This window comes from Gigantopelta aegis, chromosome 8, assembly GCF_016097555.1.
Source record: "Gigantopelta aegis isolate Gae_Host chromosome 8, Gae_host_genome, whole genome shotgun sequence".
NCBI lineage: Eukaryota > Metazoa > Mollusca > Gastropoda > Neomphalida > Peltospiridae > Gigantopelta > Gigantopelta aegis.
Window position 1 is genome coordinate 41,992,451 of NC_054706.1, and position 26,467 is coordinate 42,018,917.

The 26,467-nt window shown below is 34.3% G+C and overlaps 1 protein-coding gene across 1 annotated transcript in view; it reads left to right on the forward strand.

Moving 5' to 3' along the window:
* Positions 1-26,467, forward strand: part of LOC121378946 (ankyrin repeat and KH domain-containing protein 1-like) — a 179,734-nt gene that overhangs the window by 85,587 nt on the left and 67,680 nt on the right. Inside the window, exons 16-22 of the mRNA XM_041507339.1 lie at positions 5,942-6,225; positions 7,627-8,059; positions 9,010-9,155; positions 12,380-12,522; positions 14,329-14,542; positions 20,380-20,555; positions 23,558-23,619. Coding sequence (XP_041363273.1) covers positions 5,942-6,225; positions 7,627-8,059; positions 9,010-9,155; positions 12,380-12,522; positions 14,329-14,542; positions 20,380-20,555; positions 23,558-23,619 — 1,458 coding nt within the window. The remainder of the gene's footprint in view (positions 1-5,941; positions 6,226-7,626; positions 8,060-9,009; positions 9,156-12,379; positions 12,523-14,328; positions 14,543-20,379; positions 20,556-23,557; positions 23,620-26,467) is intronic.

Here is a 26,467-nt window from a genome sequence, read left to right on the forward strand (position 1 = left end):
AATGTGGTGTGACTTTGTTTTTTTCTTTTATTTCCTGATTGACTAATAATTCATTCGAGAAATAAAAGAACAGAACAAGATAAAACGTAGTTTCTAATAATTTATTAGGAATTGCAGAATCAACAATGATGGTAAATAAAAATCATCAGTTCTGATCAATTATCAGCGGTCATGAAATGATTTGATGACTGTTCCAATCACATGACACATTTGGTGCCAAATACTGGTACTACTTGTCAGTGGCTTTTGCCGGAAATTGTTGACATAATGTTTTTTTTTTATTTAATTAATTAATTTCTCAAATAAAAAATAACTTTTATTGTGTGTATCAAACAATCAAATGGATACTAGTATGGGACTTAATAGAGGCTGTTTAGAATACTGGTTAAATAACGCAACGGTAATGTTTTGAAGTCTAGATTGACCAACACACTTTCGTTAAAATAGTTTTTCTGTACACACTGATATTTTGTTGTATTTTCTTAGACTTTTTTGTTGACTCTGTGTATTGGCCGACTCCTCTTCTCTTAGTAGTATTTAGAGGCTTAAAAAGTCTGCTAAGACACAGCGATATACGGTAAGGCTTTTGGACCATCAATATAATATGTATATTGAACACAATTTTCTGTAACCCCTCTCCTCCCAATTAAATATAAAAATAAAAGTGCATATTTAATTAAATGATCACTGCTTAGTTCATACAGCCATTGTATTAGCCTGTAATCATGAACACCACCTAGTGGTCTGGCTGCACATTAGTTTTGTGACGTCAGACCCAGTTACAGCGTGTAAAAGACTGGACAAGTATGGTTTGGTATCACCTATTTCCAGATAACAAAGACACACTATTTCATTCGGCATTGCTGAACAAACTGATTTATCACCTCATTATTACCTGCTATGTTTTTTCTGGCTTGTATTTCATCATCTAAATAGAGGCTTGACGTGAATTGCCTGCAGAATATATCACTCATAGATCAGCCATCTACGTTGCCACTGATTTGGCGTCTTTTTTTTCGTTTGGTGACTAAAACATTTTATATGGTTGCTCCCTGGTGACCAAACCAAAGTTGACATAAAGAGATAAGTAAGAGTCATGCTAGGGGTCAGTTCAGGTGAAATATTTGCTGTATACCACCAAACTGTGCCATCAATTTCATGGTGATAAAAATCATTACATCATCGATATGATCACCACGAAAAGAGACTGCATGCATGTGTTCACCAAACAATCGATAAAATTTTAACAAGTAAATAATATCAAGTAAAAGATATCTAAATACAGTAACATCCACTTAATTGCATAGCCTCGGTGCATATCAAATTTATGCTAATAATCGATTATCCGATAGAGCCCCAGTTCCAGATTATAACCAACAGTAAACTTTACAAATGCCTTGTGGACAGTCTATTTTGTTCTTAACTGTGCAGAACAAACACTGTCATAAAAATTTTTTATGATATTTGTGTACATCCCTTGTATATATCAAAAGACGAAAACATATTCCCATTAACCATAACACATGATTTAATATTTTGATATTCTAGTTTTGTGTTATTGATAATTCATCAATAATAAACGCATAAATAACCAATTTCAAACAAAATAGTCGATGTCTTGCCAAAAAACTGGAAAATTCTGCAGAAAAACTATCAGCACCTGGACTTGTTTTTCATGCTTCTTAAAGTATTTGATACCTTCTAATTCATGAGCTTGCTCTTTAGAAAGTTTATGTAAATCTTGATCCAAAAGTAAGTCATTTAATTTGATGTCAGTTAATTTTTTTCTTGGGAAGCATAGAGGTTTTAAATTTTTTTAAATGGTTTCTTCAATTATTTCTCTGTTTTCTAACTATAGAACCATCTTGTTTTTCAAATTCAGTTATATATTGCTAATATCATTTCTATTCTCTAAATTATAAAAATTAATTGTTAATTTTAACTCCATCAGTAATCCATTTAGCCCTTGATTGATTGAAAACTTACTAGACCAACTTTACAAGGCCCTTGATCTGACATATATCCCCTTCATTTTCTTTTGGTACAAGTTTTCTTTAAAGTAATAATGGTAAAGTCTAGGTGATTACTATTTTCTAGTGTTTCTATTTCAATTGATTAACTGTTTTTTTGTTTCATTTACTGTTTTCTTTTTTCAAATAATATGAATAAGAAATTGTCTTTTCTTTCATTTCCATGAGTAAAACTTCCAAAAATAGTTGATCATTAATTTGAAAAACAATATTATCTAGTGGACTATAAGTCTGGGTTATAGACCAATGCAGCATATATTGTTTCTTAACATTTTTAACTGAGCACTGTTTTGTAAGTTTCCTTTTTCAGAAGTGAGTTGTGCTTTTTGGTTATCACGAAACTAAAATGTAAGACTTATCGTAGAATGGTCTGTTCTGTACCCACAATGTATATTGGTGTTTATTATATACTCTTAAAAAAAAAAAAAGTAGGGGAATGTAAGAAATAACAGCCAATTAAAGCAGTATCAAGAGTTATCACTGTCTGGGAATAGATGCATGATAATAATGAAGGAATTGGGGAAAAATGACAACCAACAGTTCATGTTGGCAGCAGATTGTATGGCTGCAAATGACCTTGATAGGGATGAAAGTTCACGTCTTTTGATCAATAATGGGTAATACCCCAAGATTCGTCAACCATTCATTTATTTGACGTGGCATGCTGCATATATATATATATATATATATATATATATATATATACTCTGTCAAAAAAGAAACGCATAGGCGAAATATTCATGGAATTATTTCTTTAATACAAAGTGACATAATTTCGTTATTTATGATCGTATCACAGTCAAATTTTACATGAGTATGTGACAATGTTCTTGCTATGGACTGATGGCAATGGAGGCATTTTCGTCACCAAACAGCATTGCATGAGGGTGCTAAAATCAGTACCTTGTGTGGCCACCAGCAGCAGCAATCACCGCGCGACATCTCCTTGGCATAGACTCAATGAGTCTCTGAATCCGGGCACGTGGAATCCGGGCAATGGGGTTGATATCTGGAGATCTTGGTGGCCATGGCAGCACATTAATGTTCTCATTTTGTAGGAAATCCATTGTTACACTTGCCGTATGCGGTCTGGCATTGTTCTGCTGAAAGAGCTCTCTCTGTTGATCCAAAATGGGAAGCATGTGATGGCAAAGAATTTCATCCCGGTAGCGTACAGCTGTCAGGTTGCCTTGTCGAACACAAGTTCACTTCTGCCGGTGTATGAGATGGCTCCCCACATCATGACACTCCATCCACCGAATCTATCAACTTGGGCAACGCAGTTGTTGGCAAAAAGTTCATTGCGGTGTCTGTAAACACGTCGTCCATCACGTCGCTGTAGAAGGAAACGTGACTCGTCTCTGAACCATACTCGCCACCAGTTTCCCCAAGTTCTACCCCTGTACGTTCCTGCACCAGCGAACACGTAAATGTCGATGGTGATGTTGCAGGATGGGGCCAACATACGATCTCCTAGCCCATAAACCAGCTTCTTGAAGTCTGTTCCGAATGGTTTGTGCAGACACCCTCCTCAAACCAGGTATGCGTCCAGCAGTGTTTGTTGCTGTGGCAGTTCGATGATGCAAGTGCATAACCCATATGTACCGATCTTGTGCTGCAGTTGTTATGCGAGGTGTTCCACTTCTGGGCCAGTCATCAGCTGATTGAAACTGCTGGTACCTGTCCCAGAGACGTGAAATGGTGCTCTGATGGACGTTCATGTGACTGCGATTCACCTAACTGGAGGCAGCCTATTGCAATGTTTTAATTCGGCAGGCTTAGTCTTGGCATCTTGTAACTCGTCTACGTCGAAATGGAAATGAGGCATCATTGCGATCATTGCAGCTTTAAATACCCATCACTACCCCAATCTTTTCCCTGAGTTTCATGTGCATTCGCCAAAATCTGACCATTTCACACTGATTTCCTGCAATTGTCGCAATTGACAATATAATATTATATATATATATATATATATATTATATTATATTATATTATATATTTTCCAACCTTTTTTCAACTTCTTAATTTAAGCCCTGGGTCTAATTTCAGATCTTTATGTAAGTGAGAATAGGGGCGAGTGGGTTATTTTTAAAGAATAGACAGTTAACCGTGCATTCTCTAACTTAATCCATTATTCATTTTAAAAAATTATGTGACTGCTAAATTAACTTCTATTTGATCTTTTTTAATGAAAATATTGGTTAAAATGGCAAAGAATATTTACAAAACTAATAACCCAAAATGGTAGGATCCTTTCGGACCTAACCTGAAAGATTCAGTCAAGAAAACCTCAGCAGTGGATAGCTGACATTAAGTGTGATGCACATGCTAAATGTGTAACCTGTGATTTCCGATTTAGTTTCCTATAATCGTCATTGTGTTCCACCAGAATACATTACTATCACTTGTATCAGGTTTGTAAGGCTTAAATTACATGTTCATTAGATGATGCAGATGTATGGCCTCATGGGCTAATGCGTTGTACTTGTTTACAATGTACAAGTTCTGTCGGTAGTGGGTTTGAATCCCTGTCCCGAACTCATGAAAAGTTCAAATTGCATTGTTTCGCAGGTGTTGATTCTTGAAAAATAATCTACACCTAGAACAATAGTGTGAGGTCACAGATATGGATTAACTGGTGGTATTAAAATGTAGCAGGTTTCCTCTGTTGGCTATGAGTCAGAATTAACAAATGTTTGACATCCAATAACCAATGATTGATTAATGAATATGCTCTAGTGGTGTCATTAAACAAAACAAACTCTTTCTCTCTATGTATATGTGTGTATTACTCATGTCTCCTTAGTCTGCGCTGCACAAAAGTCTGCTACTGTTAATTACGTTACATTACGTCTTGAAACAAGTGTTGGGGTATGGTTGTAAACAAACAATGGTTAAAACACATCTTGATTGTGAATATATGTATAAAACTGATAGGTAACAATTTGATTGAAAAAACCCCGTGACTTAATGCACTAAAAGTATAATTTTGCCAGCCTTTTGTGTTTGTATCACCTGTCAAAATGTGTCTGTCAATGCTGTAATGATCAAACTTGTATATCAACTTACACAAGTTTACATAGAAGTTTCAGTATATACCTTATTATAATTTATGAATCCATAAATGAAATCAATCTTTTATTTTATCTGTTAACGTAAACATCCAAGCATACTTTGAATATCCCTCCAAGTGACACAACACAATATGGCTGCACACTTTAAAGCTTGTACTTAAAGCATTGCCTATTTTTAACTGTAGTTAAAAATTATCATGGATTGTCCTATACATGTATGTCTAACGAACACTTTGTGCTCATTTACACAGAGACAACTTTTGTTCAGTAATGATACAAAAAATTATAAATTGGCTTTTTTTAATATTGTCATTTTGTGCTGTCCAAACTAAGGAGCATGGAACACCATTTATATTTATCTCATTTGCATAATCTAATTTTTTCTGAAACAGACTTTAACAGGAAGTGTTTGTTGTTTAGAACTTTAAAAATTCCATTATTTGTTGCTTTTTCTGTAAACATTAGCAACAGAAGTGGTTGTTTTAATGTTTGCTGTGCAGACTTATGTGCCGTCATGCGTCATGTTTAAAAAACATTAAAATTAAAATAACTTTCAGTAGTAACACTTATTGTTCTATTGTACTGTGACAAATATTTAAAAAAAAAGATTTTAACTTTAAAACATAACAGAAATGCTTAGGTGCACAGACTTATGTGCCATCAGTGTATATGTATATATGTGTGTGTGTGTGTGTGTGTGTGTGTGTGTGTATATATATATATGTGTGTGTGTGTATATATATATATATATATATATATATATATATATATATAAACATTCTTTTCATATGAAGTTTATGTCAAAGTGAAATGAAATATTTCTCAATGTTTTAGGTTCCCAACCTCAAGATGTTATGCAGTCGACCGTTACCTCACAGATGACCGTGGAATTGGCGCAGCGACAACAGCTGCAGGTCCTGGCTCAACCGCATCTGTCGCCCCTGGCACCCTACCACATGCCGTTGACAACCCAGCAACAGGAGCAGCTGATTCAACACATGCTGAGTCAGCAAGCCCACCAGCAGCAACTGCTCACCAGCCAGCAGTTCAGCCAGTCTCTGTCCCAGCAGGCGCTGCAGCTTCACACACTTCCACAGCAGCAACAACAAGCGCTACAGGTAATGGAAACGGGGAAGAAAAAGAAAAAAAGATAAAAGGAGAGAAGGTTAATGATGACTCAGCAGCTAATAGGTGTTCATCAGTAATTTAGACAGTTGATGTACAGAATGAAAGAAGAAACATACAGCTGCTACACATAACTGCAAATAGTAAATTCAAGATAAGTGATGGTTTTTGCCATCACCCGTTTCCAGTGCATGGACCAAACATGGGACTACGACAGTGAAGTTTGAGACTTAAACACGACTGTCACTGTAATTCTATTTATAAACTGGGAAATCCCAATAATTTTGTTTTAAAACACATGTAAACATGGCACTTGAAAAATCTGCAATAAATAAACGTATAACAAAAGCCAAGAATAGTGATAGCAAATATTTCATTGCCAGAAATATTAGAAAAACTCGTCAGACATCACATTGATTTTGTATAATGGGACTACTTTTTAAAATATATGATGTGGTGAGGATTGCTAATAAAGTTAATGTCAAAGGTGACAGTGGTTGCACTGTGGCACAAATTATTAAAAAGGTGGGAAAATACAAAGCAAGGTGTTTTATAAAATCAGAGGAACTTGTGGTTTCGCAACAACATGTCTGTTAAAACTACAATACATTAATATCAAAGAGTTTTATTACTTTTTATTTAGTTTTGAATAATTGAGGTGTGATGAGTTTTAAATTTAAAATCGTTTCTTGTTCCAGCAAAATCAGTGTGCTCTAGTTAAACAAAACTAACTTTAACCATGGGAACAAATAGCCAAATTCCTGGTTTCATTCACTTTTTCCTAAAACTGTTCAAGATTACTTTCTGGATCTTTGTACACATATCTATATATCTGATAATGCCTTTTGCTATGAGGGAGTTTTCATTTTAATTATTTTTGTATTGGCAGCCTAATTAGTGTGGCTTCTGTTTCATTAGCAGGGAATGGGGATATGTCTTCTTGTTGACATCGGGCAAGGACTTCTTTTTTTTTTTGCCAACACAACCAGTGCTCCATGACTAATGCATTAAAGGCTACTCTTATGTACTGTCCTGTTTACTGGAAAGTGCATATAAAAGATCGTTTACTGCTTTATCAGTAGGAACAGCATATGTGATGATAGGGGGTTTCATCTCGACCAAATATTGAAATCTAATGACCTTATTTTAAAAGCATTGCACAATTATTCATTCCTGTTCCATATATTTTTGTCTTTTTAGTCCCCTACCAGTCCAACCCACATATAGTTTTCCAGATGGGGTTTTTTCAACAATGCCTTGAGAAATTTTGTGTATAGCTTTATCATGTACTGTTACAGATCACGTTTCACTTTATGGCATTTTAACAATTTTTCACAGTTTAGGATATAAGAATTTTTTTTGGGCCTGGTAAATTTATTTTTCTCCAATTTTAGGTGCAAGCCCAACAATTGCTCTCTCAACAACAACAGCAGCAGTTGCTGTCTCAACAACAGCAGCAGCAGTTACTGCAGCAGCAGCAACAGGCACAGCATTTACAACAGCAGCTAAACAAACTGAAACAACCGGCCAATTCCAACAACAAGCAACCTCGCAAGCTACGTCCCAATCAAAATCCAGCAGATGAAGTGGTCACTCCACCAAACGCCCTAGCACCAACCTCCCCTCCACCTTCGACTCCTGTGACACCAAATCCATCACCAGCCTCTCCCCAGAGCTCTACGCCTCTTTACTCGTCGGTTGATGTAGATGCCGAAACTGAGAGCAATCATGATACTGCCTTGACCTTGGCGTGTGCTGGTGGTCACACTGAGCTTGTCAGTCTGTTGTTGTCGAAAGGATCAGACATTGAACATAGAGATAAGAAAGGTTTGTATATATAGTATCACTTATATGGAAAACAATCTTTGCATGGTGTTTATTATTCTTGAATGTATCGGACATGATGGAAGGAAAAAAGAGATGGTCAACTGGTTAGAGGTTGCTAGTTAGTTGCTTGCCAAACCAAAGGGTGAATTGCAGAGTTTTTGATAGATTGTTTAAGTTTTATAAATATGGGTACAGAATGTGAATTAACCCAACTACTGAAAGTGAGATGGCTCACCCAATGTCGCACAAGCCAACACTGTATATTGCATACAGTACATTCACTCATTCATATTTCCTGCCATTTTGCACACGGCACTGATCGAAATAATAATAGAACAACACTGGATCAAGACTAATCTTCATAATGGCCGCTTTAGTTTTTTGTTTTTGCATTAGAAATACCTTGCAATTTTGAGTTAAGTATTTTCACTTGACAACAATGGCAGAACATCGCAGTCATTTTCAGAAATTAATAGCTGATTGTGACAGCTAATTTGATAATAAATTTGAATGTTTTATCAACAATGAAAATTGCTAAATATTGGGATATGAATCTGTCGGTTCCCCAAAAACGTCTGGTCACAAAAACAGTTATTGAGAATAATGGCCATAAAATACTGGACAGGTAAAAACAATTTGTTTTGCCCATTTTTAATCAACATTAACTGATCTAAAATATCATACAAATTTAAAAAACTCACAAAAATAATACTTATCAATTTACATATGAACATTATTTTATGTATTTATAAAAAAAAATTGTGAAAATATATCGATTAAAGTTATAAATTTGTAACTTCACCTACCCTCCTCCCCCAACATGTTTTTTTGTCAAAAAATAATCCAGCAGTCCCACATGATGGGTATTTTCCTTTTCATGAAATATTGTGTCTGCTAGTACTGTGGTTGTGAATAGCTCTTGTAGACTTTCTTTCACATATGTTCTCTAGGTTTCACACCACTGATCCTTGCTGCCACAGCAGGCCATGTCGATGTTGTTGAAATCCTGCTTGACAATACTGCAGATATTGAAGCCCAGTCCGAAAGAACAAAAGATACTCCACTGTCTCTTGCTTGTTCTGGTGGAAGATATGAGGTAAGTGTGGCTAGTTGTGTAATTAATTGCCAGTAGTCTATAGTTAAGATTGTTATTAAAGAAATGTGACCAAATTCACAAAACATTGTAAGCCTGTTACTAAGTAAATTTACATTGTTTTGTTAACTTGGCTCAGGGTCTATTTATCTTTAGGTTAGCTTGTTAATATCATGCCTGTGGGAAGCGCAAATAAAAGATCCCTTGCTGCCTATCGGAAGAGTAGCCCATGTAGTGGCGACAGCGGGTTTCCTCTCAAAACCTGTGTGGTCCTGAACCATATGTCTGACGCCATATAACCGTAAATAAAATGTGTTGAGTGCGTCGTTAAATAAAACATTTCTTTCTTTCAATGTCCCAGCCTGCAGCTATACAGGTGTATGCATTTTGGGTTTATTTTTAAAGCTTTCTTACCTTTTTCATTATTGCATAATATGTAATTATAAGGTCTGTTCTGATACTAAACATAATCAAATTGAGACTAAAGGATACTGTTCTTGTTTTTATACGCCCACCTGTGGGTTGTATCACGGTATGGTGTTGTCCATCCGTCCGTACGTCTGTATGTTAACTGTCTCTTGTCCGGATCATATCTTGCATACATATACATACAGGACAAACCTTACATATAGGAACAACTTGAGATTGGGGTGTGTCGCGTACTATTACTAAGTCACTGTGACCTACCTTTCATGGTCTACTGCACATAACAGTAAATCCTTGTCTGGGCCATATCTTGCATACAGATGCATACAGGACCATCAAACCTCACATGTAGGAACAACTTGTGATGGCGGTTTGTCACATATTACTGGGTCACGGTGACCTACTTTTCACGGTCTACTGCACATAACAGTAAATCCTTGTCCACATCATATCTTGCATACAGATGCATACAGGACCAAAACAAACTGGTCATCCATCCCATTGCATCATACCCGTAACATATTTATTAATATAGATATGGGCCCGTGCTTATAAAACTTAAGTCTAGACTGTAATAAAGTCCAGACTTTAACGTAATGCTATTTGAATGGTGTTGCCATGATGTTAAAGTCTGGACTTTAAGGTTTATAAGCACGGGCCCTGGTCTTCCATCAACCTCCTTATGGGCGTATCATGTACCTCATCAGTACTCTTGTTTTAAATTTTATTATTCTTTTAGTCGTTAACAGGTGGGTAGGGCAATGACCCCAATATTCGACCTAAGAAAGAAAGGATCATAACATGTTTGTTTTATTGGCATATTTGTTTTTCTTTGTACATACTTACTAGCAAAGTTATTCATGAAATATAAGTTTTGTTAATGCAGTATATGCTGACTATAGTAGGTTTGAGTGCCACAATGAACAGTATGCAGTATTCAACCAGATGACCCACTACTTTCTAATTAACTAATAAAACGTTTTCAGAAGAAATAATTTTTACCCTGTTGTGTATGTTCAAAATACTTTGGAAAAATCTATATACTGTTCAGTTTAAACGAGTATTGAATACACAAGTGAATACTGGGGCCACTGCCCTACATAGGTTTTATCTCCATGCTTCTGTTACAGATCAAATTTGATTTTCATTATGAGATGGCAAATTACCGACAGCAGCTTTTCTCTCATTTTCTGTGTGGTCCTTAACCATGGGTCTGATGCCATAATTAATGTGTTGAGTGTGCAACATTAAATAAAACATTTCTTCCTTCAAAGTAAAATTATAATGTACAGGCTGCTGATAGGCTAGAATACATGATCCCAACACATAAGTTGGTAGTCTCCAAATTGCAAAATCACACGCAGATGTTTGTCTTAGCTGTGAATTATTGTTTTGCACTTCACACTTTGTTGAGGTAAATTTTTTGCACTACCAATTGAAGATTCTGCTCTTGACTTGGAGAGCCTGAAATTGTGGGTATTTTAAGAATTTGATGGCTTTATATACCAGTCACTTGGAAAGTGAAACATCAAACAAATGAAATCAGGAGCAAATTTTATTTTGAAAGCATTCCATCTGACAAATTTGTAATCAATGTCAAATTATGTTACATGAATATGCACCAGGCTCTACAACATCAACATTAATAGACATCAACACAAATACTAACGCTTGGATAAGGCATCTAACCTGTATTCTTATTATAGTACACTCACACTTGGATGCCTAAACAATTTCCATAATAGGACTTGTTATAGATAACTTACAGAACTTGGTACATTATCATGACCATAAACCAGAGTCATTCTGTTGACAATATCAATCTCCACTTTAGTCCATATGGGATTAACTCTTATTAACATCATCATGACAATAAACTGCATATTCAATATCAATCTCCACTTTAACCCATATGGGGTTAACTCTTAATTAAATCTAGCATACCGACAGTGGCAAACCTATTTGATCCATTAATTAATATAACTAAATACTGAATTCACACAACTTCAAACCACGAGTAGTTAAACTTCAGTTTCTATTCCGAAACATTAAAATGTAAACAGTGGAGTTACTTCCCTTAATAATGCTAGGCTGAAACTTCTATTTCTATTCCGAATGTTAAAATGTTAAAAGTTACTTCCCCTGTTAATGAGAGACTAATTCTTCACCAATCCACCTACACATTACGCTATCAGTCAAGGCAATTACATGTATTTATCTAGTTATTTTCCTTTCTATTAAATTGAATACCAACATACAATAATTCCTTTCCAACAATTACTCTGTATCATATTAATATTAAAGTATCTTTAAAGCAACAATTCATTTTCCCTGAACAATAAACTTGGATTTACTAATATGGTCCTACATAACTTACAAGGTCATGGTACTCATCGTTTGCGATAACCATTTATTAACGAAACATCAAATTAACTAAATGTGTCAATTTGTTATGCACATATTTACATAAGCTGTGTTTTTGGCAAGGTGTGGGACATGTAGGTCTTCTGTATATTGTCTTTTACTAACCTGGAAAGTGAAACATTAAACAAATGAAATCAGGAGCGACTTTTATTTTAGAAGCATGGCGTCTGACAACTTTGTAATAGCCAATCAGACTTCACCATGCACTATAGCTCCGTACTTTATCTGCTATCTTCCGTAAATAAGCGGACAGCCAAAGTATTTCATTTTTCAATTTTATTGTTTTGTTATACTAACAAATATTAATTTTAAAAGTATATGAAACATGTTGATGAATAATGTATTTTTTTGCTTTACTTTTCCACGTCTTCTTTTAGGTGGTTGAATTACTGTTGGCAAAGGGAGCTAACAAAGAGCACCGCAATGTGTCTGACTACACTCCACTGAGTCTGGCTGCATCAGGGGGATATGTCAACATTATCAAGCTGCTGTTGTCTCATGGAGCGGAAATCAATTCCAGGTATCTTACTTTTAGTCTCATATGATTTTTTGATTTTTTTTTGTTCGAAAGACACATTAATACTCTTGGTTTCAGATCTTTTGTCTTTTAATTAATTTTTTTGTTTAATTGTTGAAGATATGTAAGTAACTGCTTGCAAAAACCAAAACCAAAATTAATTGTGTTATGTTTGAAGAGGTATGTTAGAAGAATGGTCAGTATTTTAAATACCGTAGTAAGTTATTTGTAATGTATTCCAGTAAAAATCAACTGTAAGCTCAACATATTTCACTATATTTAGCAGCATGACATAATAGTATAAATTTACCTTATTGGAGTAGTTGCCAATCCTCTAAAATAAGAAACTTAGAAATTATTTTAGACCATAAAAATGTCAGGTTATGCAGTATTCAAAATAAGTGTCTATGTCAAGCACCTTCGTAAACAATTAAACTGATGTAATAACGCAATGTATAAAATTGAACTGGTGGAGAACTTTAAAATAGCCGATTACCAAAGTATTTTGACAAGCCTGAATTCAAAATCATTTACTATTTTAGTGAGCCATTCCTGTTCCATGAATTGTTGTCTGTACTGTGAATAACAAATTAGCACCTTCTTATAAACTGTAAAGTTGTGATACACCTTGATACATTAGTGTACAGGTTAAGCTAATGGATTAGGTTTTATGGCATGTCTTAGTCATTTTATTTATAGAACAACTAAATCCCCGTTGGTAGGCCCATTGGGCTATTTGTCATTCCAGCCAGTGCACCACGACTGGTATATCAAAGGTCATGGTATTTGCTATCCCTTGCTTGTAGCAGGTTTCCTCTGTAAGACTATATGCCGCAATTACTGAATGTTTGACATCCAATAGCCGATGATTAATAACTCAGTATGCTGTAGTGGTGTTGTTAAACAAAACAAACAAACAAAAGAACAACTAAATCTAATATAGAGTAAAAGATGACTTAATGTTTGATGGACAAAATATTTTATTATTCAGCTACAAAGAAGTGATTTCTCATTGGTTGCTGATTATGATGTAGCAGTAGGTACAGAAACTTCAGTCAGAATAATTATGGCATGTGATTGTGGGTTTTTAATGGAACAGTAGGATTGTTGAAGACTTTAAGACTCGAAATAGAGAAAGTTAAGTTAACAAGATCTTACCACATGAAAACAAGTTTAAGAATAGTACTTCATTCTTGATAATATTTTGATCATGAACACCACATACATGATTAGTTAAAATACAAGTAATATAATGGGTCATTCTCCCAAAATGTATCATATTGCGTTACTTACCCTTAAATTTTTTTTTAATTGTGACGACTGAGATCATAAAATATTAACTATCATAAAATTTAACAAAATCAAAATAAGTCCAATATTAGCGACATAAAACTTTAGCAAGGTCGCCATATCAAACACTGAAAGAGCTTAATTGTAGGATGAGTTAAAATAATATTTTTGATAAATTTTGGTGTTATGCAGCTTACAGGTGACTTAAATTTGTTTACTATCCATTTGCTTTAATCAATAGTATGCAATCTTTGTTGTGTGTTAAGTTAATCACTGACAAAACAATCCCACAAAAGTTTTTCGAAACAGTCTGTTATGGTGTTGACCAACTATCAGACCTTGAACTGGGCTTGAAATGTTTTGAATTTGGACACTGTTTCATGTGCTTTGACAAATTTTAAACAGCTATCTAAAAGTTATAAAAATATATCCCATTAATTTCGAAGATTTTAAGGGTACATAATTTTACCCTTCATACCCTCTGGTAGAAACCCTGACCACATGTGCTTCATTTTCCAGGACAGGCAGTAAGTTGGGTATTTCACCACTTATGTTGGCTGCTATGAATGGTCACACTGCAGCAGTGAAATTACTTCTGGACATGGGCAGTGACATCAATGCTCAGATAGAAACCAACAGAAACACTGCTTTGACATTGGCCTGTTTTCAGGGGCGGCATGAAGTTGTCAGCTTACTGGTAGACAGGAAAGCAAATATTGAACACCGGGCCAAGGTAATACTATTTATTAGTCCTCTTCTGCTCCAACTGGAGAGGACTATATATTTTGTCTCCGTCTTTTATCTTGTCTGTCTGTCTGTCATTCTCTCTGTCTATCTCTCTGTTTCTGTCTAACCATCCATCTATCTGTCCCACATATAGTTTTATGGATTTAGGTTTTTGCAATACCTCAAGATATGGAGCTGAAATGTTTTACATAGCTTTATCATAGGTCATGGGGATTTACCTATATTTGACAGTTATGGTCTTTCAACTTCTATGATATGAAAATTGTAGGGCCTGGTAGTGGACATGTATTGATTTAGCTGTACTCGCAGAATACATTTCTGTTGGTAATTTATCTTATTTGTTTGAATAAACCACAAACCTTTTGTTTATTTGTGTTGTTGAGATTAGCAAATTATGAGGGGTTGGCAATTTTATTTTTTATTTACAAATGCACTAACCAGGGGATAGTATTTCAAATTTATTAAATAAGTCAGTTCACACAATTTTTACCCATGTAAAATAGTTGAAATATGTGAATTGCACTAATTGTTTACATTTTGTTGATGATGTTTCCATGTGTAAGTGTAAACAAAATAAATATATGACTTCCAGAACAAATAATAGTTATCCACATAACCAATTGGCAGTTCACATGAATTTAAATTTGCTTAACTGAGACGAACAGACCAACAGTTTATGTGAATTAATGTATGCTGAGTACCTGTTTTTTTGTCAAATATCAAACATTTAGATTACCTCAAAGTCAGATGATAAATAATGTAACTGAATACATGTAAGCACACCAACTACTAGACCATGTAACAGCAAAAGCATTAAAATATTAAGCATTAAATGGTTGAAACCACGTCTAGGTGCATTACTGAGTATCTACCACCCTTCACAGGGAACGTTTTGTTCGCTATGCACGTTTCAGAGATAGCTACACAATTTAAGCATTAAACTAGACTAGAAATGTCGCTACTAATTTTTTTTTTAAATGTTCCCTGCATCAGCAAAAAAGAGCACCCATGTCTCCATTTTTAATTAAAATGATGAGCTCCGAAGAAGAAGAAATACACTGTACTTAGAAAAGAAAAATAACTGTCCAAATTAGGGATATTTAAGACCTTGAAAGATGTACCAAGTTTACAGCATGCAAAAAGTGGTTTGTTGGGGATTATAGTCAGTAGTTCAATTTTATCATCACAATTTGGTGTTACATAGTTCAACCTTTAGACTACTGGATTAATTTTTGACAAAAATCACATTGAGTGGGTACAAGTTTATAATTTTTACTCATATATATTCACTTAAATGTTTTATGAATACATAAAATAAAGTTGGCTGCTGTCCAGTATTTATGTCCATTTTTCCCAATAGTAGGTTTTCTGACCAGAATGTTTTTTTAAAAACAAACTATGATTCATATCCCTAATTTGGTGATTTTCGTTGTTGGTAAAAAAATAAAATTTATTATCAAATTAGCTGTTACAATCAGTTATCGATCCCTGAAAATTACCACGATGTGTCACCATTGTTAACAATAAAAAAAAAACTTGCAGAAAGCCACTTTTTTAACTAAAAATTCCAAGGTAGTTTCCATTGAAAAATGCCATACCGTCAGTCAATCTATTTCCTGTCTGATATTATTATTTCCGATGAGTGCCGTGTGCAAAACGAAAGGGAATGCACTGTATACAGTGTACAGTATGTCTTGCCTGCAGTAGTCAGAAGATTAAAGAGTTTTTGTTTATGGCTTTCTGTTTTCAGTGTTAAACTTGTAATAAAATGTTAGTTTAATGCAAGTTAATATAGTCAAACCTGTATATTACGGCCACTCAAGGACCTGACATTAGTGGCCATTGTGGACAGGTAAAGGGAAATATATCAAATAGTTTTCTATATAAAAAAAAACCGGACCCTAAGCTAGAATGCATAAAGTACAAAAATATAAAATGAGAGAGAGAACAATTTTTTAAATACTACATTCTATTATACACCTTTTGAAAAAGTTATTTATCTTTGATTGCTGTCCACTGTATTCTGTTACCTGTTAAATTAATGCACGACACACACAAGGTTGCAGATAAGAAATCATTACACATTAACAAAAGAAAAAGTTTGTCAATGTGTCATTGGCTGAACAAACATCATGGCATAATGTCGGAACTGCTTGTCTGCAATCACATACCTTGGAATACTCTTGTTCCAGCCAGTGCACCACTACTAGTATATCAAAGGCCGTGGTATGTACTACCCTGTCTGTGGGATAGTGCATATAAAAGATCTCTTGCTGCTAATCGAAAAGAGTAGCCCATAAAGTGGTGATAGTGGGTTTTCTCTCTCAATATCTGTGTGGTCCTTAACCATATGTCTGGATATATATATATATATATATATCTTGTGAGCGTTATGGCAAGTTCAACTGTCCATTATGTACAAAAAATAAAATTTCTTTCTTTGTACAAAAAATGGTGGCCATTGTAATTTTGTGGCCGTTACAGCAGGTTTAATTGTTAATTTTAGTCAAAAAATACTGCCAGCTGGCTGCATTGAACAGGTGATTGATATATACAAATAAAATAAGGAAATGCATTGGGCAGGATATATGGTGGCCGTTAAAGACAGGTGGCCGTTAGACCAGTCTCGACTATAGATATTTCTTTTAAACAGAATATATAGAACATTAGCTTTTGAAAATTATCTGTGAATGTGATTAAAATACAAAGTTTTAGCAACAATCAGAACTGTTTTAAATGGTTTACATCATTTCTATATACATATATATATACACATATGTGTGTATATCAAAATAAAGGCTTTTAGAAAAAAAATCCAGCTTGGGTAATAAATACAATAACAAACTCTGTACCAGTTATCAAATTTATATCCATTGTGAAATAATTTTATCTTGTTACTCGCTAAAGGGTCATTCCATGTCAAATCATCAAAAAAATTTAAACCCTACCCTCTCCAATTTCAATGAAATTAAGTTTCAGCTTAATTGGACCAACAGTTTCCGAGTTGTGGCCGCCCTTTTTTAGATTGCCATAACTCAGCAACCAATGGTCCAATTTTGACAAATGAGGTATTATTGGAAAGGGGGAATTACAAGGATTCCTGATATTTGGGTTACTTTTGGGCTGATGACCTTTTTACCTATATTTTGACCTTGAAATTGACCTTGTGGGACACGTGACCTTGAGATGAGATTACCTTTGATTAAAATTATAATCCAACATGTTATCTACAACATATAAAAAAATTGGAGGTGGAAAATGTTTCATTAGTCAGCAATTTCAAATTCAAATATGTTTACCTGCTGCTGTTCTATGCTCCTGTGTATAGACTGCACATGTATTTAAGCACTATTAAATGTACATGCATCAACACTGTAAATGTCATGAATGTTTTAACAATATAGTCCAGCATCCAACAGATTTAAGATTAATTTTTTGAAATATTGCCTAATATCAAAAACATCTTGTGCCAACATCTCATATTGTTTAGAACAGGCTAAACTATATTACCATGGGGACTACATTGAAAGGAAGTTATGGCCCCTTGAATGGACTTTGGACCCCATGTGGAGGAAACTGCAGGCCGCCGCCGCCGCCCCCCCCCCCCCCCCCCCCCCCCCCCCCCCCAACCCCAATTCAGAGCATGCTGCATGAATATCTAAAATCGAAGAAATTTATGTTTATCCATTAGATCTCGGATTTCTCTCCATTTCCAAGTTCCATTAAGATGTAAGTATCAGAAAATTTCCAGTAGGTAACTGACAAACAAAAGAACTAATTGATCCTTATTACTTATATATGTAATTAGTATTGATAATTGTTTTTAAGATTAATTACTATCTGTGGTCTGTAGGCCTACTGGCACACTTATGTGTGTACATTTACATCCTTATTGATGAAGTGAAGAATGTTTGTACTTTAAAATTTTGAGTCTACATCATGTCATTGAGCAAGTCATTATGGTAAGATTGCTAAATAATAATTTGTTTATTCACCATAGGTACTGCATCACAATTTGACACTTATTTTCTAAGGTTTCAAGCATAGGCCTGTACCGTAAGCAGCAGAGAATCCAACTGAAAAAGTTACTTATAGCACTTAGTGATAGGCCTACAATGTAGTACATGTATAAATAATGAAGGGTAAAACAAATCTTTTTAATGGATAAAGAATTTAAAAAAATGGAATTGTCACAATTCAGCAATAAATGGCAGAAAAATAGTCATATATATATGGAACTTTTTTAAAATGCCTATCAAATGCTATTTCATTGTACATAGTTAAATAGATGGCAGGGGCGGTATGTAGCCCTGTGGTAAAGCACTCGCTTGGTGCGCTGACAAGTCTGGGAATGATCCCTGTCAGTGGGCTATTTTTTGCTCCATCCAATGCACTACAACTGGTATATCAAAGGCCATGGTATGTCCTATCCCGTCTCTGGGATGGTGCATATAAAAGATCAATTGCTACTAATTGAAAAACATAACAGGTTTCCTCTGTAAGACTATATGTCAAAATTACAAAATGTTTTGACGTCCATTAGCCAATGATTAATAAATCAATGAGCTCTAGTGGTGTCGTTAAACAAAACCCTGCAGTACCATCATTTTGTCCCATTATCAGTCTACAATGCAGGTTTTCAAACTGAGTTTACAATCCAATCCACCCGAATTGGTACAAATTCAAGATACTAGCAATTTGGATAATAGTAATGACGATTCACAAATTCCACTAGAAATAAATGCGCAGAACTTTGTCTGCAGCCTCTATGATGGTCTTCCTTGGATTGGTTTGGTGGATGAAGTTTCAGAGGAATTTGGAGACTATAACGTCAAGTTCATGCACCCTCAAGGACCTTCAAGGCAGTTCCACTGGCCGTCAAAAGCAGACAGGTGTTGGATTCCAGAAAGGGATATACTTTGTGTTATAAACACCCCATCCTTGACATCATCTTCATCCAGGAATTACAGTATCTGCCAAAATTATCTTGTCAGAATTTCCAAAGTCTGTTCAACATGGATAGTTAAAGACTAGAAAGCTTGTGACTTCAATCAAGTAGTAGACTCCTCAAATAAACAGAAATACAATAATATATAAAATTAACAAAAGATGAAGGAAACTACCAGTAGTGATTTATAGATTCTATTTTCCGTAATCAATTGGTTGCCTGGTTGCCACACTATATTTTATCATTAACATTCATGACATTTACAGTGTTGACGCATATACATTTAATAGTGATGCATCAGTCTATACAGAGAGCATAGAACAACAGCTGGTAAACATATTTCAATCTGAAATTGCTGACTAATGAAACATTTTCCACCTTCAATTTTTTTATATGTTGTAGATAACATGTTGGGCTATAATTTTAATCAAAGGTCATCTCAAAGTCACGTGTCCCACAAAGGTCAATTTCAAGGTCAAAATATAGGTCAAAAGGTCATCAGCCCAAAAGTAACCCAAGTGTCAGGAATAATGCTAGATTTGGATTCCTTGTAATTCCCCCTTTCCAATGATACAGGTCTCGTTTGTCAAAATTGGACCATTGGTTGCTGAGTTATGACAATTTAAAAAAGGGCGGCCACGCCATTGAAATTGGAGAAGGTAGGGTTTAACCCATTGGGTGATCTGACATGGAATGACCCTAAAGCTTGTGGTAAGTGGACATTTTTTTCATTGGAGACATACATTTGATAGTTACTGGTAACTCATTTATTATTCTCTATTTAACATACAATAAACTACAAAGGTAAATCCAAACATTAATTTTGCCAGTTTATAAAAATGTGACAATTTATTTTGTATTATTTATAATTACAGACTGGGTTAACACCACTAATGGAGGCTGCATCTGGAGGTTACGTTGAGGTTGGTCGTGTTCTCTTAGAACGAGGAGCAGATGTGAATGCTCCGCCAGTTCCATCGTCTCGAGATACTGCACTCACTATCGCTGCAGATAAAGGCCATTACAGATTTGTTGAGTTACTGCTTAACAGGTGAGCAGAGTTAATACTGGTTACATCCCATTAGAAGAAAATGCAGGAATTTACTTACTAGTTGTGCGCACACTGTCTTGAAAAGTCCTTGAATATTGAGATGAAGCCTGAAAGTACTTATTTTAATGCATATGTCTTGAAGAATACAGACCTTGTCTTTTAAAGTGCGATCGTGCTTGTACAGCTCACATAATTTCAATAATAACGCATGTTACATTTAACAAACAGTGCACGTAAAAAAAAAAGTATATTGATTGGCACTAATTACCTTATGTAGCTGATAGAAAGATCAGTTTAATAATACCAGAAAAGAAAAAAAAGTGACGTAAATGGTAGCATCCGTGCAAGCTTTTAACATATGACTGGTACTTATCGTTGCTATACAAATCGGAAAACACTGGTTTAATAGACATCTTCGAAGATGTACCAATCTGATCAAAACTCCTTTGCCTATTTATTATTAGAAACAGTCCACTTTTGTAAGGTAATAGATCACATCTGATGAGGCTAACTCATTTTTACTGTTCATTTAGTTATGAAAAAAAGAAGGAATTGGAATTAAATAGTGGCTTCTGTAGCCTACACAAATGAACTCGTTATGGAAATCAGCAAAGTCAGTAAAATTGTCTCAATTAATTCATAACTGTTAGCCTTACAAAATTTACTCGAAGTCCCGAAAATGGCAAGCGTGTAACTTTCTACTTTCTTTAAAAAAGAAATAAAATTTAGACAAAGACAATTCAGAAGTAGATGGAATAATAAAAAGAACGAAAAGAAATGATAATAGGTGTGTAAGAATAGGCCTAGGTCTTGTTTACAAAAAAATATTATTTTGTTTACGTCTATTATTTTTCTTAGTCTTATTCAGCTTACTGTGCTAGCACAACAAATATGCTATTCAACCTGAGTCATACCTTCACACTGCAGAATTCTCTCCCTTGCTGGATATGCATAGTGATATCCTTGCACGGGCTACCTGTAATGAAATAATGAAAATTAAAAACAAATTTTCTACTTTATTTAAATATTTGTATTTCAGCCGGAGGTTAATAATAAATGTACATCTGTTATTTATATATGTATATATGTACAAAATATAGTAACAGTAATCATTGCTAAAAAACCAATATACCTCACCCACCTGTTCTGCAAATTCGTGATAATTCGGAACACCTCAGCTAATTGCGATCAGAATATTCCAATAGACAATAAGACTTCCGCTTACATACATCCAATGAAAACAGTTGATACATGTTATATTAAGGAAGATGCCACTGTTTTCTTTTTCTGAATGAAAGCTTTTGGTTTCAGTTTTAATGTCTCAAAAATTATATAAGTTAACACTACAAAATTTTCACCTTGCAAATTTGTTAAGGGGAGCATTATTTGGCGTGCCGAGATGTGATTTACGGGCGTGGGTGCGATCGTGCCCGTCAACCGGCAGTCGCTGCTTTTGTCCTACTTTTTCTGTATTTCCATTCCTACTTTTGTCCTACTTTTTCATAAAGGTGTGCTGGATAGCCTGAACATATGATATAAATATAAAATGAACAAATCATTAAAAAATAAATACTGTATAAAACATGAAATAAATCTTTACAAAGACAGAAATAGTTGGTCTAGAAAAATCGTGTTCTCGTTACTATGAATAGCATTTTACATAATTTTTTATTTTCAGCGAATTGAAACTGACATTAATAAATTTTGGTTAAATTATATCAAGGTTTTAAAAGGTTTGACAAATATCATCTCGAGATCTATATTATACTAGTTTTGGGGGCGTGTATTGCTTGATAAGTACTCTCAGAATGCTTGTTATTCAAATTTTGTTTCAGTAAAAGTAACAGAAACTGACTGTCAATTTCAATTAATACACTTACTCAGGGCTAAATGCAAGTATCCCAAAGTGTCAGTGTAAATATAGGTCAAACACCATAGTCAGCCAAGAATGTATGTGTAGTCCAGACAGTTGCAGATATTAACCTTCTAACTACTGGATTAATTTTTTATGAAAACCACATTAAGGGTGGACTAATTTATAACTTTTACTCACATATTTTCACTTTACATTTTTTTTTATAAATACTTAAAATAATGTTCATGGGTGAATTGGTAAGTAAGAGTTTTTCAAATTTTTATGATATGTTAGATAATTTTAATTTTAGGCAAAAAATCAATGTTAAAATTTGCTTTACTTAAACACATTTGTGGCAAGATATCCAGTATTTATGGCCATTATTCCCAATAACTATTTTCCAGACCAGAATGGGTTTTTTGTTTTTTTTGCAAACATACTATCATTCATATCCCAATATTTCATGATTTTTACTGTTGTAAAATGATCAAATTTATTATCAAATTATCTGTAACAATCGGCTATCAATTCCTAAAAATTACCATGATATTGCACTATTCTTGTAAAGCAAAAAATACTCAACGAAAACTACTTTTTCATCTCATGATTTCCAAATATTTGTGACACAAAAAATGCAAACTAAAGCAGCCATTATTAAAATTAGTCTAGATCTGTGTTGTTCTATTATTGTTTCCGGTCAGTGCTGTTTGCTAAATGGTGGGAAATATGAATGAATACTGTATAAAATCAGTGTTTCGGCTTGTGTGACATTGGGTGGGATATCTCACCTGCAGTAGTCAGAAGGTTAAACATGATTACATGCTAGCACAGCAGATGTAACACACAAAAGGCGAGTTATTTTATGCCATATTCAGTTTATGTCCCTCTGTTACCAAATTTTAAAAACCCATTTTATGATAATTAAAACAGGGTTCTTTTAAATATTTTTATACAGCATTTACAAAACCAATCCAGAATTAAATTATGAACAATTTTACGTACAAAAGTAGCTCAAATAACCACTTGGATCTCATGCTTAAATATTAAGAATGCAATTGGAATCGCAGTTTTAGATTTAAATAAACATAACAGTTTGTTGTGATACTATAAAATTAATGTTTCAATTATAGGATTTTTATTGTTTTAGGGGAGCATCAGTTGATGTGAAGAACAAGAAGGGCAATTCTCCACTCTGGCTTGCATGTAATGGTAAGTAATCAGGGCTTATGTTTGAGACTGGAGGCACTTTATTCAAAATTAATGGCAGTGTTTTTAATGACTTTCTTTTTTGACTTTTTTTTTTTAATTCATTAACCACACAGCCAGTGCGCCACAGTTGGTATATCAAAGGCTGTGGTATGTGCAATCCTGTCTGTGGGATGGTGCTCATAAACGATCCCTTGCTACTAATGGAGAAGTATAGCGGGTTTCCTCTCTAAGACTGTCAAAATTATAGAATGTTTGACATCCAGTAGCCAATGCTTAATAAATCAGTGTGCTCTAGTGGTGTCGTTAAACAATACAAACTAACTTTCATTAACCACAATATATATATAGCATAAAATTTCCCTGAAAACAAGTTTTTGCATGCTGTTTCAAAACCCATTGGCATTCGACAAACTCAAATTGTATTTTTTTAGAGTTTTATGAACATTTAGACTACTGGATTAATTTTTGACAAAAACCACATCATTGAGTTTATAATTTTTACTCATATATTCACTTGAATGTTTTATAAATAAATAAAATAAAGTTCATATTTGAATTGGTAAGTATTATTTTAGTGTATTTTTCTAAATTTTATGATATTTTAGATCAGTAAATGTTGATTAAAATAAGGCAAAAATAGAAAAGGTCGCATTTACTTATGGGCATTTGTGCCAGCTGTCCAGTATTTATGTCCATTATTCCCAATAACTGGCTTTCTGACTAGAATATTAAAAAAAATCTCGAACTACGATTTATATCCCAATATTTGGTGATTTTCAGTTGTCGATCTAATTTATTATCAAAATAGCTGTCACAATCAGCTATCGATCCCTGAAAATGACCACGACGTGCCGCCATTGTTGTCAAGCAAAAATACTTGACAAAAACCACTTTTTCAACTCAAAATTTTCTAATTTCCACTGAAAAAAAAAAAAAAAAAAAATACACAGGAAGCTGAGTTGTCTTCAGTTTCCTGTTACTAAATGGTTTCCGTTGAATGTCGTGTGCAAAACGGCGGGAAGTATGAATTGGGGACTGAACTGTATACAGTGTACAGTATGTCGATTGGCGTGACGTCGGGCGAGATATCTTGCCTGCAGTAGTCAGAAGGTTAAAAAAAAATAAAAAATTCAACATTGGTATTTTAAAAGTAAGTACAGGACTCTTAAGAATTTACAGACCTGTCCACCTTTAGTCAAAAGAAAGCAGGAGGTGTATATTGAAAAAGCTAGGTTTTTTTATTATCACAATAAGTCATATGAACACTACATAATGTCATATATACTTGTTTACCTTAGATCTTGGCATTAAAAATAATAATATATATATAAAAATAACTATTTTATCCAAAACACTAACAAAAAATAAAAAAATTAATTAGTACATTTATGGTACAGTCAAATCCACTTAATTGGATGTCGGATTATTGTATATTTCGGATATTTGAATATGTTTGTCCTGCACGGAACCATTTGCCATTATGACAATACAAAATCCAACGGTTAATTGGATGTGTTTTTTAACGTGTTTTCGGATATTTGAATATAAAATTATCCTTGCCGAATGGCAATTGCACGTAAAACATAGGAAAGTTTGTGTTACTTGATGTGTTTTTGTAAAATTTATGATCGTATGTAATACCATACTATCGTACATGCAGAAATGAATACTTTTAATTTTATTTTATTTCATTGTTAAAAAAAAAGAAAAAGACTTACAACAAACTTGTTTTCTTGTTTCTTAAATTATTTCGGATGACTCGTTATTAATCAATACATTTCCTAATTACATCGTAATTAATCCATGAACTCTGAGATTCATCTCAAATGTGATCCAATGGCCGAGACAATGCAGGACAATCAAGGATCAAAGTCGGTCATTCCCACCTTGTTGGCGGCCATGTGCGTTTCGTAAGCAGGCATCCCTTAATCTCATGTCGGCCACTTTTGAAGCAGTGTATGTTTAATCCATAAATAAACACTTGTCAGATATTTTTCTCTATGAATTGTCGGTGACAGTAACAAACAAAAGCCGTTTCCTACTAGTGTTATTTTTAGCGGGATCTTTTGATCACGTGATTTTTCCTCTGCAGCTCACAATGTGAGGCCCCATTTCGGGTGACCGATTATGGTGTTTATTGTTTAAATTGTTAAATGCCGACAAAAGGTAAGTTGTAGGAGATTTTCTTAGCAAGTTGGATTAATCATCTTTTGGCTATAAATATTGACAAGAACTTTTTTTTTTCACAATGTCAACATGGCAAATAAACGGAAACGAAACGATTTATCTTTGGCTCAGAAATACGACGAGATATGTGCCCAGTATCTCGCCAATGCTAACCCAGAACGAAAAAGACAGAGAACGGGAAAAGCAGCCAATGTGGAGAAGGCCTTATCAGAATGGTTTTCCGTCGCCAGACAAAAAGACATTCCAATATCGGGCCCAATATTAGCGTTTGTGTTTGTGTTTTTCCTTCTGTTACATTGAATAACGGCCTTTCACTTATTTGACTTTGGCCAGTCTAGTTTACCTGTCAAATCGGTTACAAATGCACACAGATAATAGTCAGATAGACATCCTGGTAAAATACAGAACATGGAAATGACTACTTATTCAAGATTATATTGGGTGGGGGGGGTGGGGTCATGTTGCACTTGATTTACAAATGTACAAAGAAGTTAATAACGGCCATTTAATTATCAAGAATTTAATAACGGCCTTTTTATTATTTGACTGTGGCCAGTCTAATTGAGCTTCCGGTGGTTTTATCTGGGTCATTAGATGTTTAGTCACTTCTACTTCTAGGCGTACAAACGGCATTAACTGTTGCCTCTTGTATTTATCAAGT